The 20,046-nt window shown below is 42.3% G+C and overlaps 1 protein-coding gene across 1 annotated transcript in view; it reads left to right on the top strand.

The window, feature by feature from the left end:
* The window catches only part of ulk4 (unc-51 like kinase 4), a 79,516-nt gene that overhangs the window by 38,354 nt on the left and 21,116 nt on the right, over window positions 1–20,046 (top strand). Inside the window, exons 28-32 of the mRNA XM_068736310.1 lie at window positions 5,011–5,062; window positions 5,570–5,774; window positions 6,666–6,758; window positions 11,600–11,648; window positions 14,110–14,215. Of these exons, the coding sequence (XP_068592411.1) occupies window positions 5,011–5,062; window positions 5,570–5,774; window positions 6,666–6,758; window positions 11,600–11,648; window positions 14,110–14,215 (505 nt within the window). The remainder of the gene's footprint in view (window positions 1–5,010; window positions 5,063–5,569; window positions 5,775–6,665; window positions 6,759–11,599; window positions 11,649–14,109; window positions 14,216–20,046) is intronic.

Genomic DNA, 20,046 nt, shown 5'->3' with positions numbered 1-20,046 from the left:
AGGATGGAGGGAGAGAAAAGAAAAGAGATGAGGAAAAGAGGAAGGAGCAAAGAGGAGGTTGCTGCTACTGATAGTCAATAACACAGGAAGACACTTTAATTACCACCAGCCAGCTCAGATTAACTTTTATTGCCCGCTGGACAAGGACACACAGTCATGTTTGAGTTAGTTATGTCTCTGAATCCTCATCACAAAGTAAAGATTGAAGTAAGTTTTGCCTCCACAAGCATCTTTTTTTCCCCTTTAAATTTCTTTTTTTTTTTTTTTTTACATTTGTTCTTTATCTCATCTCTCATCTCATCTTTGACCGCTTATCCGGTATCGGGTTGCGGGGGCAACAGCTCCAGCAGGGGACCCCAAACTTCCGTTTCCTGGGCCACATCAGCCAACTCTGACTGGGGGATCCCAAGGCGCTCCCAGGCCAGTTTGGAGATATAGTCCCTCCACCTGGTCCTGGGCCTCCCTCGGGGTCTCCTCCCAGCTGGTCGTGCCTGGAACACCTCCCTAGGGAGGCGCCCAGGTGGCATCCTCACCGGATGCCTGAACCACCTCAACCGGCTCCGTTCCACGCAAAGGAGCAGCGGCTCTACTCCGAGTCCCTCACGGATGACTGAACTTCTCACCCTATCTCTAAGGGAGATGCCAGCCACCCTCCTGAGGAAACCCATTTCGGCCGCTCGTACCCGCGATCTAATTCTTTCAGTCATGACCCAGTCCACATGACCATAGGTGCTGTCCTGTCCATGAATACCACAAACAGGATTGGTGACAAAGCGCAGCCCTGGCGGAGGCCAACCCTCACCGGAAACGAGTCTGACTTACTGCCGAGAACCCGGACACAGCTCTCACTTTGGGCTTACAGGGATCGGATGGCCCCCAGAAGTGGCTCCCTCACCCCATATTCCCGCAGCACCTCCCACAGTATCTCCCGGGGGACCCGGTCATACACCTTCTCCAGGTCCACAAAACACATGTAGACCAGATGGGCGTATTCCCATGCCCCCTCCAGGATCCTTGCGAGAGTGAAGAGCTGGTCCGTTGTTCCACGGCCAGGACGGAATCCGCATTGTTCCTCTTCAATCCGAGGTTCGACTATCGGCCGAACCCTCCTTTCCAGCACCTTGGAGTAGACTTTACCAGGGAGGCTGAGTAGTGTGATACCTCGGTAATTGGCACACACCCTCTGGTCCCCCTTTTTGGAAAGGGGAACCACCACCCCGGTCTGCCACTTCCTAGGCACCGTCCCAGACCTCCACACAATGTTGAAGAGACATGTCATCCAAGACAGCCCCTCCACACCCAGTGCCTTCAGCATTTCTGGACGGATCTCATCAATCCCTGGGGCTTTGCCACTGTGGAGTTGTTTGACTACCTCAGTGACTTCCACCAGGGAAATTGATGATGCTCCCCCATCAGCCTCCAGCTCTGCCTCTACAATAGAGGGCGTATTAGTCAGATTCAGGAGTTCCTCAAAGTGCTCCTTCCACCGCCCGATTACCCCCTCAGTTGAGTCCCATCCTTACTGTATACAGCTTGGATGTTTCCCCGTTTTCCCCTCCTGAGGTTCTAGATGGTTTTCCAGAAACACCTTGGTGCCGACCAAAAGTCCTTCTCCATGGCCACTCCAAACTCCTCCCACACCCGCTGCTTTGCCTCCTTCACGGCAGCGGCTGTAGCCCTTCGGGTCTGTCGATACCTTGCAACTGCCTCAGGAGTCCTCCGGGATAACATATCCCGGAAGGCCTCTTTCTTCAGTCGGACGGCTTCCCTGACCACCGGTGTCCACCACGGTGTTCGAGGTTCACCGCCCCTGGAGGCACCTAAGATCTTGAGACCACAGCTCACCGCCGTAGCTTTGGCAATAGAAGCTTTGAACATCGTCCATTCCTGTTCTATGCCCCCACCCTCCACAGGGATGCTAGAAAAGCTCCGCCAGAGGTGTGAGTTGAAGATCTCCCAGACAGGGGCCTCTTTCAGACGTTCCCAGTTTGCCCGCACTACCCGTTTGGGCTTACCAGGTCTGTCCAGAGTTTTCCCCCACCCTCTGACCCAACTCACAACCAGATGGTGATCAGTTGACAGCTCCGCCCCTCTCTTCACCCGAGTGTCCAAAACATGTGGCCTCAGATCCGATGATACGATCACAAAATCGATCATCGACCTTCGGCCTAGGGTGCTCTGGTACCATGTACACTTAAGAACATCCTTATGTTCGAACATGGTGTTCGTTATGGACAATCCATGACTAGCACAGAAGTCCAACAACAAACGACCAGTCGGATTTAGATCAGGGAGGCCGTTCCTCCCAATTACGCCTCTCCAGGTATCCCCATCGTTGCCCATGTGCGCGTTGAAATCCCCCAGCAGAACTATGGAGTCCCCCACTGGAGCCCCATACAGGACTCCATTCAGGGTCTCTAAGAAGGCCGAATACTCTGAACTGTTGTTCGGTGCATATGCACTGACAACAGTCAGATTTTTCCCCCCCATTACCCGCAGGCGTAGGGAGGCGACCCTTCTTGTCCACCGGGGTAAACTCCAACGCAGCGGCACTCAGTCGGGGATTTGTGAGTATCCCCACACCCGCCTGGCGCCTCACACCCTGGGCAACTCCAGAGTCCTACCCCTATCCAGGAGTACGGTTCCAGAACTGATGCAGTGAGTAGAGGTAAGCCCCACCAGATCTAACTGGTAGCGCTCCACCTCCCGCACAAGCTCCGGCTCCTTCCCCCACAGAGAGGTGACGTTCCACGTCCCCAGAGCCAGCCTTTGCCGCCCGGGTCTGGTCCGTCGAGGTCCCTGGCCTTCACTGCCACCCATGGTGCAGCGCACCCAACCCCAGCGGTTCCTCCCACAGGTGGTGAGCCCACAGGATGGAGAGGAGGGAGGTGCCACGTTGCTGCTTCGGGCTGTGCCCAGCCGGGCTCCGTGGCAAACCCAGCCACCAGGCGCTCGCTGTCGGGCCCTCCGACTGGGCCTGGCTCCAGACGTGGGCCCCGGGCTTCCTCCGGGCAGGGTCTCCTCGACTCTTCTTTGTTTTTTCATTGGGGTTTTTGAACTTTTTGTTCTTTAGTCATCTTAAAATGTTAAACGTTTCAGCTATATAAGTATTACACATTTAAACAAGTAGTGATAGGGAGAATTTATTATAAGTGTCCCAATTGTCATTGAGCTGTGATGTAGAAAAACACTTTATAGGCTACACAGACTCAAGGCAGACCTTTTAAAAATCTGAAACGTTAGCAAAAAACATAAACAATTTAAAAATTCACTCCCTGAGCATGATGTTATTGCACTAAATGTGCATTCAGCCTCTAAGGTTGGCTCATTGAATTCAGGCAATGTTAGCATATTGCGAAATTCATAGAAAAAGGCATGGTGTTAAACATAGATGAATGAAACTGTTTTCTCTAACAGATTGCCTGGATATAGTGAGCATCTTTATAGACTACAGTCTGGATCCAGGAGCCACATGCTAACAATAGCTTATTTATTTTTGAGTTCATGATATACAGAATGTTGAGCACAGCAGGTATTTTGGAAGAAAGTAAGTCTGTGCACCGCCTAATCAACAATGTATACATGAGGCTTGTCTACCAGAAGAAGCAGAAGTAGAATTTCAGAAGGTCCCCTGTTGCCTGTGATTTCCAAATGGTAAAAAGGGAAAATACAAAGTATATACAACATTTCATCCTTTCTAGTCCTGTGAGAATACAGATGAAATAGCATATTACTATTTTTGTATTTGCTATAAAGGAAATTGATCTTTAGTTCAGTAATAGGTAGAGGGGTAACTAGGTTAGAGAGCAAAACAGAAAATGAGACAGGATTTCAGACAGTGAGGGGACATGTCCCCCCCATAGTTCACAGTTCAGAGAAATTGCACCAAGCCTCTCCACACACACACACACACACACACACACACACACACACACACACACACACACACACGCACTCCAGTCTTTTGATGGTTGTGATATAAATACACACAGCATTAAGTGGTGGACAACATCCTTTGTAGTTTCCTCGCTCTGGCTTTCAATGTAATGACCTCACACACACTCACTCAGCATTAGTGTTGTTTCTATGGTAATATTAGTAATCATGCAAATTCATGCATTACAGATCCATGCCTAAATAAGGACTTTGACAGTTGCGGAAGTACATTTGTGCGTGTGCGTGTGCTTGATCAAAGAGATCATTCAACAGTGCATTTCCATAGTAATTTGATCCTCTGTGACAGTGGTCTGTGCGGTTGATGCCCACTGAATTTATACAGAACAGTGTCCTCTATTCAGTTTGATCTAAAATATATCTGTTTTCACATTTGCTGTATAGTAAGTGTTTTTCAGAGGAAAGGCGGAAATTGCTGTCATTGATATACTTTTCCGCCTCAAATGAGAGAACACAGGACCAAATTCAACTTTATACTGTTTAAGTTAAGCAGTGAGATTGAATATGAACTTTTACTTATAAAATCCCTCAGTACATTGGCAGTGGTTTACCTGCTACAATTCCTACAAGGGGATTTTCTATTGGTGCCGAAATTCAGCCTGGGTGACCTGAGTTGTTTCATGTCCATGGCACTGAGACATTATCTGCAGATGGATTTATATAACACCAGCTTGCAACTGTGCCAGATTCTAGCATTGCTTCAATAGAGTAATATTAATAGTAATCAGCTTCTCAGAGTATCCTGATCAAGGACCATTACAGAGGGACATGGGTGAAGTATTTTTATACCTTTTTCAGGCATTATGTTTTTGTGTTGTCCATACGTCCGTCCCATTCTTGTGAACGTAATATGTTAAGACCTCCTTGAGGGAATTTCCGACTTGGACGAAGAATGAGCTGTTTAGATATTGGTGGTCAAAGGTCAAAGTCATTGTGACCTCACAAAACACGTTTTTCAAGAATTCCAGTGTCTCATAGGATACAATGATAACATTTTAGACAGACATGGATGTAAACTGCAACTTGACTAGGTTTGTCTCTTTATGTCTCTTGAAGGTTGTGGATGCCATCCTGCCTCCTCTGACAACACTGGCTTTCAGCAGAAATGGTAAGAGAGATGGAGGATCATTTTTAAAGTTGGAAGAGAATTAGAGAGAAGAGATACAAAATTGCAAAAGAGGGATAGAAATTTGAATTGCTGTCGAAGAAAATATTTTTTTGGAGTAAAACACACATTGTTCACTTCCCAACTGGTCATAAGGTGTCACTGAACATCTTGTTCCCTTAGGATTGACTTCCAGTGACATCCTACAGTAGAATCTCACATTTTGGCATCAGTGTTGTTGCCTCTAAATTAAACATTTTCAAGTAAGGTAATGGTCATATGATGTCATGCAGTAGTCAAATGTCACTTACATAAATGGTCCTCTTGGAAACAAAAATACAACTAAGAAACATTCTCTCAGTCAAGATGTAGCCAAAAGCTACTTCTAACTACACATAAATACATTATTCAAAACACTTCTACTATATTAATACTCTCTTTCTGTGTGTGTGTGTGTGTGTGTGTGTGTGTGTGTGTGTGTGTGTGTGTGTATGTGCGTGCGCGCTCCAGTGGAGTGGTCTGTGTTTGTTTTGAGGGTGCTGTCCGAACTCTGTCTTGTCCTGCTGCTCCAGGAGAGTGATGGAACTGAGGAAGATGAGCAGACAGAGGAAACGAGAGAGAGAAGAGAGGAAGGAGGAAGGGCATTAGAAGGAAGAGACGATGGAAGCTCCTGTAATCAAATCTTAGCTCTCATTACTAAATCTCTGCTTCCAAGGTGGGTAGGCCTCTTTCTAAATATGAGCTTGAGTGTCTCTGGTTTCCTCTTTTATATTTTGTTTCTGTAGGAACAGAAGAGCATTATATGTTCTATGAGTAGCCTTTTTACCATCACTACAATGTAACCAAATTGATTGTGATACTATTTATTCGACAATTAGCTTAAATGAGAGCATCGTCAAAATGATTCCTTGTGAAATTGATATTGTTATTGATTATGTCCCTCACTATTAAAACATTTCCTTCAATCCCCCTTTTACAATACCAAGTGACAACCTTGTTATGGATACTATTCGTGGGGTAAATAGCTGTACAGAGTATTTTGTCCCGCTTCTGTGGGTTTAGGTTACATACCGGTACCTGTCAGATGCAGCTAACTGACAAGCATCTGTCTTTATGAGTGTTGACATCAAATGAGCGAACAATCTGTGGAGAGCAAAGGGAGAAGTGCAGATTTCTCATCATGACAGAGAAACAAAAATACAAAATAGACGCTGGCATTCTCACTTTCCTTTATACCCTCTATGTGTATCTGTACGGCTTCCTCCTGAACCATTATTATTTCTAAGTTTTTATGTTCTTCTCTCTCACCATTACTTCATGTGTTACCCTACTTCTCATCCACCTTTATTTCCATCCACATTTCTCCTCCTTACCCTCACATCTCTCCCCTTCCTCCCCCATTTGCCTCTCAAATTCCCTTCTCTTCTTCACAGATTTTCCTCTCCTGTCCGTCTATTATTATAACTCTAGTTCTCCGCTCCCCCTCCTCTCTACCCATCTGTCCAGATCTGTTCCAATTTACACTCTGTTACCTATGATAAGAACAGTACATTCATTATTAACACTATGAAAGCCAAATGTTGTACTCATACATTTCTGTGTCTAGGTACGAGTCTCTTCTCCGAGCAGCAGAGCCTATCCCACTCTACGCACTCAAACTGCTGGTATCGATGACTGAACACAGCACGCAGATCTGCAGGTACTGCCCACACAGGCACAAAACACTGTTGAGGCATGGCATTACCAAAATGTGACCTTACTGTAACTTCCAGTACCATCCCAGATATGTTTCATGTAATAAAGTACACTGTAGAGTACAGAACTGTGTATTACACATCCATTGAAGTAGTCCCATGCTCAGCAGCACAAACTTACAAGCAAACCTGCTCTATAGATGCTGGTCAGCCTGTTCTTCTAGACATGGATCCACCTCTTAACATACATTATTCCTTTTTATAGTAACTGAAATCGTATGTGCACAATGCCTTTGCTAACTAAAGACTATACTACCTTGGACTCCACTATTTTTGTTCTATAACCAAGACCAAGTTTTATTTGTGTTGAAGTGTTTTGCAGTCCTAGCAGGCACACAAACGGCCAGTCATTCCGAGTTCAGCACTGTGAATCACTACGAACTGTTTTTTATTCACAACCACACACACACATACATGCATGGATAAATGCACAAACACACACACTTACTATTAGCAGTGATGTTGTACACCCGTCTAAAAGCCAGTGTTTTCTACAGTAGTAATCAGTCTAGTGGCAGGCATAAGGTGCTGTATCAGCTAAGATGTGTAAAGACTTGACATATTGTGCTGCTTTGCACACTAGCTACTCCTGAAGAGCTCTGTTAAAAGGTGTACTGCACACTCTTTAAATACACGACACTAAGACAAAATTATTGCTGGCGTTAAAGAAAAATTCACTACTGCATAATGTTGAAGTAAATCGGTATTCAGGAATTTAAAAACATGTCTTAAAGGAAGCAGTCATCTGACACCAAAAGAGGTAATGATGTGTTTTCTGGTTTGGTTGCACAGAGAATCTGCTGATCCCTAGTGTAACCATGAGATGACTCTCCTGTGTGTGTGCGTGTATGCGTGTATGCGTGTGTGTGTGTGTGTGTGTGTGTGTGTGTGTGTGTGTGTGTGTGTGTGCGTGTGTGTGTGTGTGTGTGTGTGTGTGTGTGTGTGTGTGTGTGTGTGCACTCACTCGTGCATGCTTATGTGTGTTTGATGGATGTGTTCTGACAGCAGCTGTCAGTAAGTCTTGATTCTCTGGTCATCTGTCTTCTCTTTTCAGCTGTTGACAGAGACTGAAGGTAAAGGTGAAAGAGAGGGAGAGAGAATGGGGAAGTCAAGAAAGTGGATGGAGGGGCAAAAGGAAGGATATAAGGAGGAAGTAGGAAAGAGATAGACGGGGAAATTCAGTAAGGGGGGGAAGAGGTTACATTTGGAAGGAGAGAAAACGTGTTAGTGGGTGAGGTAGCATAAATCGACATGCATCACCTCCTTGAGAAGGTGAGAAAAAGCAGGCAAAAAAGGGTGCAGTTTCATCCAGATTACAATATTTAATCTTTCATCATTCAATACTAATGCTGCATTCTAGACAACTCTGAAGTCATAATTTTCCAAGTTTAAATATCCAACTTTCGAGTGTACACCCAATTGAGCTCTTAGCAGTACAGAGCCTCCACATATTTTCTCTGTGAAGTTGGGGTGGATGGATTTGCCTGGAGTTCTAAAGTAGGATCTCTGACTTTGAGTAGTGCTCCATTGCACTTTTTTTAGTAGAAGGTTGGAAATTTCCATTTTCTAGAATGCATCATTGTAATTAATTTACAACAACCATGACTGTTAACCTTCTGTTTTGTCCTTCCCTCATTTCTGTCACTGCCTCCATCCACTAATTTTTTTTATCTACTTCAGCGATACTAACTCAACAAACCTCTTATCACTAGTATCCAACTTTCACTCCATCTCCATCCACCACCTCCTCACAAGTTCAGAGTTCACCCTTGTAGCTGAATACGCCCCTACTTCTCTTATCAGTAATATTACCCCCTCTCGTCGCCGTCCTTCGCTTCCTCCCCTTCCCCTCATCCCCTTCTTTCCTTGACACAAGTAGAGTGACGTGAACTTTTCAAATTGGTGTCAGCACTCTTCTCTCTACATCTCTGTTTTTCTCTCACTCTTTTTCCTCTGACATTATTAACAATATTTTACATTTTTGTTCTCTGTCTCCCTCGTTCTCTTTCTCTCACCATCTCTAATTTATTAACATTAGTCCACATTTCTTTTTTTCTCTGTGCCCTCTTTCCACAATTCTCCCTCCATCACTGCAGTTATACAATCAGAAATTAAATTGCCTGGGTCTTGGTTAGATAAGTGTGGCTATGAAGCCGGCCGAGCGGTAATTAGATGGTAAATTGGGGACATTAACGTTGGGAAGGCAGCCTGCTGTTTCTCTCTGCATTATCGCAGCCCAGACACACCTTCAAACAACTACATTTACTATGACCTTTAGCCAAAGAACCTTATGCTGTGGGGTTACGTGTGTGTGTGTGTGTGTGTGTGTGTGTGTGTGTGTGTGTGTGTGTGTGTGTGTGCCCAAGTATGTTTTCAACTCCTACACACTGAATGTCTGTGTGTGGTTATCATCCAAGTATCGGGTACTATTTTCTCTAAGATTAACTGGGTTGGCTATTGTATTGTGATTGTAGAAAGTATCTCTCTATCTTAAACAACTGATGATTCTTTGGGTTGTGTTTTTCCTTTCATTTTACCATGACGTAATAGCTTTTCATAGACTCAACCTTGCAAAACCATTACACCATCAATTTGCTATAGTCATTTGGACACCTTAGTCTCCCTAAGCCAGATAAAAGTGCATTCATTAGGTGTCAACAACACCAAGGTGGTTGTTTTCACACGCTAAAAGTCTGTAATTGCATGTAACAGCCTGTGTTACTGGGCTGCTGTCTGTTGTGAATAAATGCATGAAAAATTATGTTAAAATAGTCTTTAGATGATACAGAAACTCATCAAGATGTCATTTGTGAATAATTTGACCATCTTCCAGGGCAGAACTTTCCAGTGACTAAAATGTTCAAATGCTAAGATACAATCTTCTGCCTTAACTTTGGTGTTTATTATCTTTTCACTTGACATTACAAGGTCTAGTATGCCCTTGCAAAATAATCCACGATGATCATTTAGAGCTACAAGTATATCTGACAGCAGAATTTATATCATTAGTAGAACAGAGGTTAATAAATCTTAGTGGTCATCCATATAGTGATAGTTTTTATATTCTCTATTATAAAGCTACTGATGATGTATGACTAAAGCAGTAAGGGTTGTCTCATCTGTGTTTGTTCTATTATAGACAGTCTGTTGTGCTCTGTGTTGTTCAGTGTCTGATGTTGTGCATTGTGTCTATTGATGTATGGCTGGTCGTTTAAAGGTGGTTCAGTTTCTCATGTCATGCTGGCCTGGCCTGTCCTCTCATCTCTCCGCCTGTCACCTACCTAATGGGTGGACATCCATCACATCTACACTCACACTCACACTCACACACACACACACACACACACACACACTCACACACTTACCCGTTCATAAGGTGAGATAAGATAAACTGTTGAAGGCCTAACATAGAGTACAATCTTAAGATATAGTTCATCATCACTCTGGTAGGTAAAGCAGCTACGACAGAGATATAATCAGTGTCCACAACTCTACAAGCTCCTACAGACAATGAGTGTTCTCAGTATGCATGATGGACATGGGTACTGTTCAGCTAAAAAGACGCATTTTTTTAATGCGTTTTAATGCTGTTGGATCAGTAGCTCAGTGGTGTGCTGATGGCAGAAACTCAGTTCTTATGCAGATGCTGAGGTTTTTGCTCAGAAAACTATGTAATGGTGTGGGGAATATCTTCTCAGCACACATTAAGATAAAATGATGCTGGTATTGATTTCTGTGTTAAAAGTAGGGTACAGGACTGCTGCAAAAGTATATACTCTAAGAGACTAAATGGATCAGCAAACATATAGAACATAAAGTAGGCCATTGAGCAGTTAATGAAAAAGATTTAAGATGCATTTCTACCGGAACATCTAACTTTTATCAAATGAAGACAGCCACCCAGATTATACACTATCATTCTAATAAGGTTCAAAGAACATTACATGATCGAAAGTGCATTCCTAAATGTTTGCGCTGAAAAGTCCACAGAAAGGTTTCCATAAGTGGTGTGACGCCTGCCAGACAAGCTATAAATCATAGTTAAAATGAAGACAGAGTTTTAAATCAGTGAACAGGCTTTGTTACCTTTAGCGTATTAACACCGGTCTGACTTCAGCTGGCTTTGTTCCCATTACAGCCTGAATGCTTTCTTGTGTTCTTACACTAGGTGTGTGTGCATATGTGTTGACTCTCCTACCACACGGTAATTGGTTGCAAATCAAAGAACCTTAATCAGTAAGTAGACAGAATGTCATTGCTAATATAGACAGCCATCTCTCTCTCTCTCCCTCTCTCTCCCTCTCTCACAGCTTTTCCTTCTAGTTTTTCAATGTGGATCCATCCACATCACTCTTTTGTTTTTCCTTCCTATCCATTTGTTCCACTCCTCTGTCTTTCCTCTATTCTCTGCCCAAATTGTTTTCCCTCCTCTCTAATCTTCTCCTTCCTTACTCCTCTTGAAATGTAATCCCCTCCCTCGTCCTCTCCTCAACTCTCAACTCCTCTTTCCGTGTACTTCCCTCTCCTCTCTCACCTCCTCTCACGTCATCTGCTCTCATCGCTTCTCCTCATTTCGTACCTCCTCTCTCCCCACAATTCCGCTGGTACCAGACAGGAGCCATTGTAGCGGAACTCCAACCTTAATGAAGATGAAACAGCTGTGTGTGTGTGTGTGTGTGTGTGTGTGGGTGTGAGTGAACAGTGTGGTGAATTCCCTCTAAATTAAATACACTTGTGACCCTCGACTCTCTACCTCCAATATATGTTTTTCCCATTTGCTTTTCAGGTTGATCAAACACAGTAGGATCCTCCCAACCGTCTTTCAACTCATTGTGGTAAGAAACCAATCTCACTTAATCAATTAAGCAATTTTATTCAGCCGATCAGCAAATCACTTGCTCATTCAGTCAGTCAATGAATCAGTCAGTCTGTTAAATAGTCTTACAATCAGCTCATCAATCTTTGTTAACCCAATCTGTATTATTTCATGGCATTTTATTACAGCTCCGTTGTATTCTGTCTCCTTCCTTCTCTTTCGTCTCTTACTCGCTCCATCTAACATTCATAGATGTAGTTATGCAAATAAGTCTGAGTGGTGTTGACCTATTAGAGGGCTGGTGTAATTGACTGGCAGGTCAGCCACAGAGAGGAGGAACGGTTAATAGAGTGAGAATATAGACTCTGCTATTAAGATGCCACACAAATGCATGCACACAAACACACAGCACGTGTCTGTTATCAGCGAAGCATAACAACGTTTCCAGTAAACAATTTATTTCACCTGACCCTTTTTGCAGACGCAGAATCTAATGAACCCACAAACAGTACAATCTGTTTTCAGCAAACCAAAACCCTTGTGCTGCAGCAAACAATTTACAGTTTACACGCGCACACACACACACACACACACACACACACACACACACACACACACACACACACACACACACTCTAAATAATAAGTGTTCTGCATGGCTGCCTGTGCAGCCCAGAGTAGCTGATGCAGAATGTTAAACACTCTTATCCAACAGCCTGATTAACTTCTCTCCTGATTGTTTACTCCTGTCTGAACCAGTCATGTCTGGATTTATTAGTGCCGTCTGTATTGCTAACGTTTGCATTGATTTTTGCTGCCTGAAACACTGTGATCTGGATTGATTACACCTGCCACTGGTGATCACACTTGTCGTGGAGAAACTCACCTAATTGTATTTGTCTGGATGATGAAGTAGTTCTGCTTCAGACATGAAAGGACGTCAGGAAGCAGACTAGACTTCTTCAACTGGTTGGTTGTTGTGCCTGACGAGGCAGAAGACTGAGCACAGTGGCTTGCAGTCAAATACTTAAAAAAAAATCTCACTTATACTGTACATTCTGTAGATACACCACTAACAAATGTGAAATGCAGGACAGTGAGTCACTAAGTTAAAATTCACTTGTGTTTCCCATTCCTCTTTGCTCTTAGTCGGGTCTATGCTTTCAGTGATGTACACGATAGTCCTTTCACAGCTCATTAGTCCATAAAGATCAAAATAAATTAGCTTTATCATTTGCCGTTACTGACAGGCAGGTTATCCTACAGTAGGTGTGAATTGATATCATTGTCTTCAGCCTCAGGCTACTGCACATGATGAGTACGAGCCAGGCTTATCGGCCCGTACACAGATCACACTGATGCGTGCGGCCCCCGCGGGCAGAGCTGGTGTATCTCAGAGAGGATCAAATAGTGAAATGAGGGCAGGAGAGAGACGGAGAAGTGAATTACTGCAGGAGGAAGGAGACTTTGTATGGAGGAGAAAGAAGGAGGAACCAGTGAGTGGAGAAAAAAACAAAGGAGAAGGGAAAGGTTAAGGAGATCAGAGTAAGGAAATGGAGACTACAGCCTTGCTTCTTGTTCTCTTCAAAACCAATTAATTATCAACTACACCATCCTCTAATGAACAGAATTCATTTAAATTCAAATACGCAGAACAGATTCTTCTCAGGTGAAATATCAAGTTATTCTCTGTGAAGAAATATTTGCCAATATAGCTGTGCTTCTGACAGTAAATATGCCATGAGCTCCTGTCGATTATGTTACAAAATTGACCTGTAATAACAACAAAAAGACTGAATGATCCATAAAACATGGGAAAGGCAGCAGCTCTCTATTATACAAAGCTTCACTAATATTCAGGGGTGACAAAAAGACATGCCAAGGGCCTGCATCCAATAAACTGCAGACCTACTGAACTGATAAACCAGTGTTTTCAGGACAAGATATACATTTTCTATTACAAAATGATAATACATAAATCCAATCAGTGCATATACAATACCGTTATTTCACTTGCTGGTTGGCTTCTGAGTTGTATTGGCCACACTAGTTATTATTGACCTTGTGTACATTCATTCACCTGAGCTTTAGGTCTAACCTAAGTCATTTAATAAATAAAAAGTTTGAAAAGTTTGAAGGTAACTGGGAAGATTAATATTTATCCCCTCACACTCTTATGCTCTTTGAATAGTTTTTGCAACCATGGCTGTGTAGTAAAGAAGTGGTATCTATTGTTGTGAGGAAGGTCTATGACAGAAATGTTGCTTTAACGATAAAAACGATGCTCTCCATTTGTGAAGGTTCACTACCATACATCTAATTACATAATTTATCTTAAGTCATCACATAACATTGATGTTAGATAGTGGATGTGAAAACATTCTACATAGAAAACATTTGACTGTGAACTTATTATGGAATATAAAATGTAAGCTGAACTGTAACCTCGTTATCCTATGTTGTCCTCCTACCTTCTGTAGGCTAACAGTAGTTATGTTACCAGTGGGATGGTCCAGAATGCAGTCGCCTTGTTGTGTAACCTATGTGGAGACACAGTCTTGGACCTGGAGCCACAATACCAACAAGGTACAGTATGCTGGAAGAGAGGGAAGATACTTCTGCTTTGAAAACCGACTTTTCTCTACTTTTCTCGATTTGTACTTTCTCTTACTCTAGCGCTATTGTTAGTGAGTGAGGTAAGTGAGTCCTAGAGGCCCGTCTGTCATTGACCCTACTGCAGCAGGGTGTGGGTATTGTATATCTACTCTGCTAGCATTAGTTATTGTCATGTTACTTGTTGACATCTTGCTTTCTCCAGCCTGCCGTCCTGCTGCAGCATAAAGCTTAATCTGGTCAACAACCTCGGCTGTTTGTGCATGAGGCAGAGGCAATGTGTTTTTTTGTCCTTCAGCTATGGTGGAACTCAATAATATTAGGATTTCTTGTCGATTGCATAAAGGCACAAAAGCTTAGGCATGTACGGTTGCAGCCTAAATCTATCATTAGAGAATGAATGCAGTACATTACAGAAACATTTACAAACACTGCTGCCTCTGTGTGTATGCGTGTATATGCAAATGTTTCAGGACCCACAGTTCAACGCTGTAATTGCAACTCTCAGCAGCAATGGAAATGTAACACAATAATACTTGCTTTCTCAAATTACTATTTAGGACTGTGTTCATTTCTCTGTCTCCCTCTTTCACTCATTATTCTGTGTCTCATTTTGTCTATCCCTCTTTTCCTCTGCACACCCTGACTCCCCAAAACTACCACCACTATCAACCCTTCCTCTCCTTCTATTTTCATTGGGTCAGCAGTGCGGCAGTTCAGTAGTCAGCATCATTATCGTCCAATCAGCTTCTCTCTCAACAAGAAACTGTCAACCCAGCATTAATACTGGCCGGGCAATTAACGCTCTCTCCCTCTCTTCTCCCTCTCCTCTCCTCTGCTGTATTTACTTGTTCAACTCTTCTTGTCCCTCCTTCTCCTCTTCTCCCTCTACTTTTCTAATCTAATCTACTCAGATCACATCTTGCCACATCGTCTCCTCTCCTTCCATCGCTCTGTTCCCATTTTTTCCTTCTCCCCTATTCTCTATTTTGAGCTCCTTTGCTATCTTCTACTCTCCTCTTCTCCCTTTTTTGTAGTTGTGGTTCACTCCATATCAGCGTGGTGATGGCAAGAAAAGAAGGGAGAGGGTGAGGAGGAGAGAAGAGAAAAGGAGAAGGGAGGAAGCGTGTATAATTGGCTTTTTAAGGTGTGACAGAAACGGGAGGGAAGGGAGGTGTGTGAGCATGTATGTATATGTGTGTTTGTGTGTGTGTGTGTGTGTGTATGTGTGTGTGTGTGTGTGTGTGTGTGTGTGTGTGTGTGTGTGTGTGTGTTGGGAGGAAATTAAATAGACAGTGAGGAAGAGCAAAATAGGGAGATTGTTTATGTGCTTGTGTGAATTTATTTGTGCTTTTGCTTCTGTGTGTGTGTGAAACCGAGAGTAGATGTGCATGTGGATGCAGGAGCGCCCGATATATATGTGTGAGTGTGTGAAAGAGAGAGAGAGAGAAAGAGGAGATGAGGTTTATAATTGGGCAGATTTGCCTCCGACTGAGATAATACCCCCTGGGGAATGAAGACAGTGGGACCAAAGAGAGAGAGAAAGGCAGAGATAGGGAGGGAGAACGGAACAACAGAAAGAAATAGAAGATGGTAAAAAAGCATGAGAGAGAAGAGAGAGAGGGAAAAGATGACAGAGCCAGGAAAGCAAAACGGGAGGTAAAAAGGGTAGCAAAGAGGTGACAGAGAGGAAGAATGGGATACACAGAGAGAGAATGTGGTGCATTTTGGGTAAGAAGACGTAGAGGAGGGATGAGATAATAGAGGAGAAATTTTGAGGTTGAAGTGAGTGACAATTTGATACAGGGAGAGAGGGGAGTGAGAGACTCTTCCTAAACAAAGTTCTTATTATATTGTATGATTGTGGAAGGCTCCGTTTTCATTTGTGAACATGAAGCAGACTAATATAGAAAGTCTAGGTTGTAATCTGATTATACAAGCATATGAAGCCGAAAGCTTCTCTGCTTAGAGTGAATTTCAGACTCATTTTGTAGGCGCATTGACAAGCAGACTGCGTGATTTGATGAGAAAATTGACACATCTAGAGTATGTAATGTAATAAAAAAAATCAACCCAACAGTTCGGAAGTGTTCCCATCAACCCATGAGTTTGGTCTTTGGGTGTTGACAAGGTGTCAGTTGATTAAAGCTTGTTCTTTAATTAATTAAAGAAGTCTTTAGGGGCTCCATGGGTCTTCAGAATCTTTGAGGTTGCTCTCTGGGTTTGCTCTGCCACCAATCTTTGTTATTTCTCTTGACCTTCTGTGAGAAGCTCAGAGGAATGTTTTAGGTAATTGCCTCTGCGCCGGTGTTATCTAGTGTCTGTGGAACTTGCATCTATAAATTGCCGTTTGAAATTGGGTTCAGGTTATTTCCCCAAACGGTGTATAAAAAATTCTAAAATGGTTCTTCCACAGGGTGTGACGGTCCATATGTGTCCAATCAATTATGCCCCCTGGCATAATTATATCCACATCCATATTGATGTTTTCATATTAGCACACAAGAGGTCACTGGACCACTGACAATTTTCTATAATAGCAATAAATAAGACACTTTTGACAGCACATTTACGAAATGTTTTGCTCTTTACGCTCTGCATAGATTGCATTGATACCTGTGCAGTTTGCATTGCAATCCCTGCTTACTAGTGAAAAGTTATCGACATATAAAGAGTTGTAATAATTATATATTTTGTATAGTTTCATTTTACAAGACCACAGTCTCAACCTAACTTCAACTAATGTGTTTAGTTGCCTAAACTGAGGTATCTTTGGAACAGTCATATGGGACATCTTGGAAAGCATTAACAAGCAGCCTGTTTTGTTGTTTGAGTATGAGTTCTGTTTTGGTATAAATCTGAAGTTTAGTGTAAAATTGTGGTGACATTTTCTGCTCCTGTAGAGTCAGTCAGGTTGCACCACAGAATACGGTGGAAGTGGACACTTCTTTCAGCAATAGGGTGGGAACAAAAACATGGTTGTACACAACGTTTTATGAATAAAATATGTTTTCTATTATTTAGTCAACCAAAGCAATTCTTAGTCAACTAACACTGATTTTGTCGAATAATTGATTAGTTGGTTTAATTGATGTGGTAATAAGTTTCTTGGAAATAAGTCTTTCTGCATGAAAATGACTCATCAACTAAATAAATCTTAGTCGACTAAGACCAAAAATTTGTCAATTAATCGACCAAGAGGGGGACGCCCTATTAAGCGCACACATGATTTGACCACAGCATTCTTCACTCCATTCTTCAAGACCAACCCAAACGCCGCAGACATTGATGGAGAAAGTCACATTATTGAAACCATGTATGCACTTAAATTGAACTTTATTTAAATTAACTGAAATATTATCCATTAATCTTATTTAATCAGTTCAGTAGATTTTTCTGTCCCCACAAAACTTTCTTCTTTGCTTAGACAGTAATGCTCTGAGCCATCCATCCTGTTGATTTCCAGTAGAAATAATTTCACAGTGGCTTATAAATAGATAATGTCACAAAGCATTGTAGAATGTCTATTTTTAACTCCAAAATAGGACAAAGCACAATGGTTTCCACTCAGAAATTATTCATTGGGTCTTAAAATGAGCAAGCAATATTTGTAAATAAATAAAAGTGGACACACACCCACACACAATCTAGAGATGCGTGCACGTCCATACCTTTCAGTAACAGTAATACTCATCATTACATTATGCACTCACAAACACATGCAGAGAGCGCATACTGGGTGCTCTGCTGGGACACCATAAACATTGTATATGCACCTGCAAAGGATATACACACAGGGTGTGTGTGTGTGTGTGTGTGTGTGTGTGTGTGTGTGTGTGTGTGTGTGTGTGTGTGTGTGTGTGTGTCTGTGTGTGTGTCTGTGTGTGTGTCTGTGTGTGTGTGGGGGGGGTTGAAGTACATGAGTTTTTTGACAATGACTTAATCGTATCTGTATCACTGTGTCACAGTGTGTGTTCATAGTGACTCGCAAATTTAACCCCTAAAATGTTACATGCTTTGTGATTTATGTCTTTGGTCTGTGATCAGGCGGATTTTGTTTGGATGGGGCCAAATCTAAATATTATTAATGTCTGCCTGTGGTTTGGCGGGCGACAGAACTGTTCTGTGACTAACAGTTAAAACATTTCAAAATAATGTTGAATTTGCTTCAAATTCCTGCTCTAATTTACAGCTTTTCTCTGCTTCCTTGGAACTATTGTAACCCTCTCCTTCCAACAGAATTTTGCTTTGTCTTTGTAGCCCATATCAATTCAATGCATAGTTTGACCTTTTTTAAGGATCTTTACTGAGCTGTACATTTTTCGAAAAACATGTGTCATGTCAACCTAGTCGTGGTAGAATGTGTGTAGAGTTTAAGCATAAACACGTACTTATTGGCTTATTTAGTGCTGTTTTGTCTAAGTAAGACTTTGACTTTGGCAGATTATTACAACATTGACTCAGTACACAATCGAAGAGTAATGTTTGTTTTGATGACTTATGCAGCTATAATGCCCTGTTGATAGGTAGCTTAAAGAGCAGGAACTTTTAGAGAATGTATTTAATATAATTATTTGTTAAAGAACGCCATGTATAGTGATGACAGCTATTGTCAACATATAATAACAGAATAATATTATTTACATATACATGAGCAGCTATCTAGAACAGAGCTTTCCTCTCAAGAGGACTGCATTGTCGGATCACATTAACAGCACAAGAGGTCTGTGTTTGACTGAACAGTCCAAAGTAGAGCAGTCTGTTTATTCAATTATGAGACAGCTTGACAAAGTAACAGTGCATCCCACTGACAGCAGGCTAGCTTGATAGCTTTCTAGTGTCGGCAGTGTTGCAGTTTAGCTCACAAAAATAAACACACAACGTCTACATTCTAAATAAAGATCTATTGGAATAGAAAATAACACTGGGTGAGTTTTCCCCAGTGAAGAAAGGTATTTAACTGTTACCCTTCTGTGCACAGAAATGAAAATGAACTACAACTTTTTCATTATTGATAGCCAAAGTATTGGCACAGTGTAAATTTATCGAAAGGCATGTCTCATGACAACCTGGTCAGAAACTATCCAGTCGTCACTTAGAGAGATGTTTGGTGAGAACACCTCAGGGACAGAAGCCTACAATTACTAACTACACAAATCGAGCTGCAAAATGCAGAGTATCTTCTCTGTGATGTTCAATTTAATGAGCAAAGGAACATGGTTTTGCACTTTAGTGAGAGCTATTTATTCATGACTTAGCAAGGGTTAGCAGCTTCTCAAACTGTTCTACATTGGACAGTTGTCTAGGGAAGGATAGAGTGAAGGAAGGCACAGAGATACAAAGAGGAGAACAGAATATATTTTTAGATTAGCATCTAAATTATGTTGTCTTTTGTTGTTGCTGTTTGGGTTACCTACTTACCATTCTGTGGACTTGGGTGTGTTTATACTGTCAGCTACTGATTTTCACAGATGAATTCAATTCACACAGCTTTGATTTCTTTTTAAATAGTTAAATGTCAAATTCCGCTATTTTTCTCTGCTTGGCAAATTCGTGACAAGAATTGCTATTCGACCTAAGAGGGAGACTTGTCCCTCTCCATGTAGAGGAGCTATTGATGCTCTGCGGAGTCCAACCAGAGCCTGCAGCCACATAGATTTACTCAGGTCAGGCTGAGGTAGACTCTTATTCTTTGTACTTCCGACATACATGTAGGAGAGAGACAGAGGTCTGTAGAAGTAGACGGTTGCAATCTATGATTTGAACTCATATTAATTCATTAATGAGCTTGCGAACAAATGTTT

Source organism: Cebidichthys violaceus, unplaced genomic scaffold (genome assembly GCF_023349555.1).
Source record: "Cebidichthys violaceus isolate CVI_PGR_0920_01 unplaced genomic scaffold, fCebVio1.0.p SCAF_7, whole genome shotgun sequence".
Taxonomy (NCBI): Eukaryota; Metazoa; Chordata; class Actinopteri; order Perciformes; family Stichaeidae; genus Cebidichthys; species Cebidichthys violaceus.
This window is presented reverse-complemented; position numbering and strand designations above follow the sequence as displayed.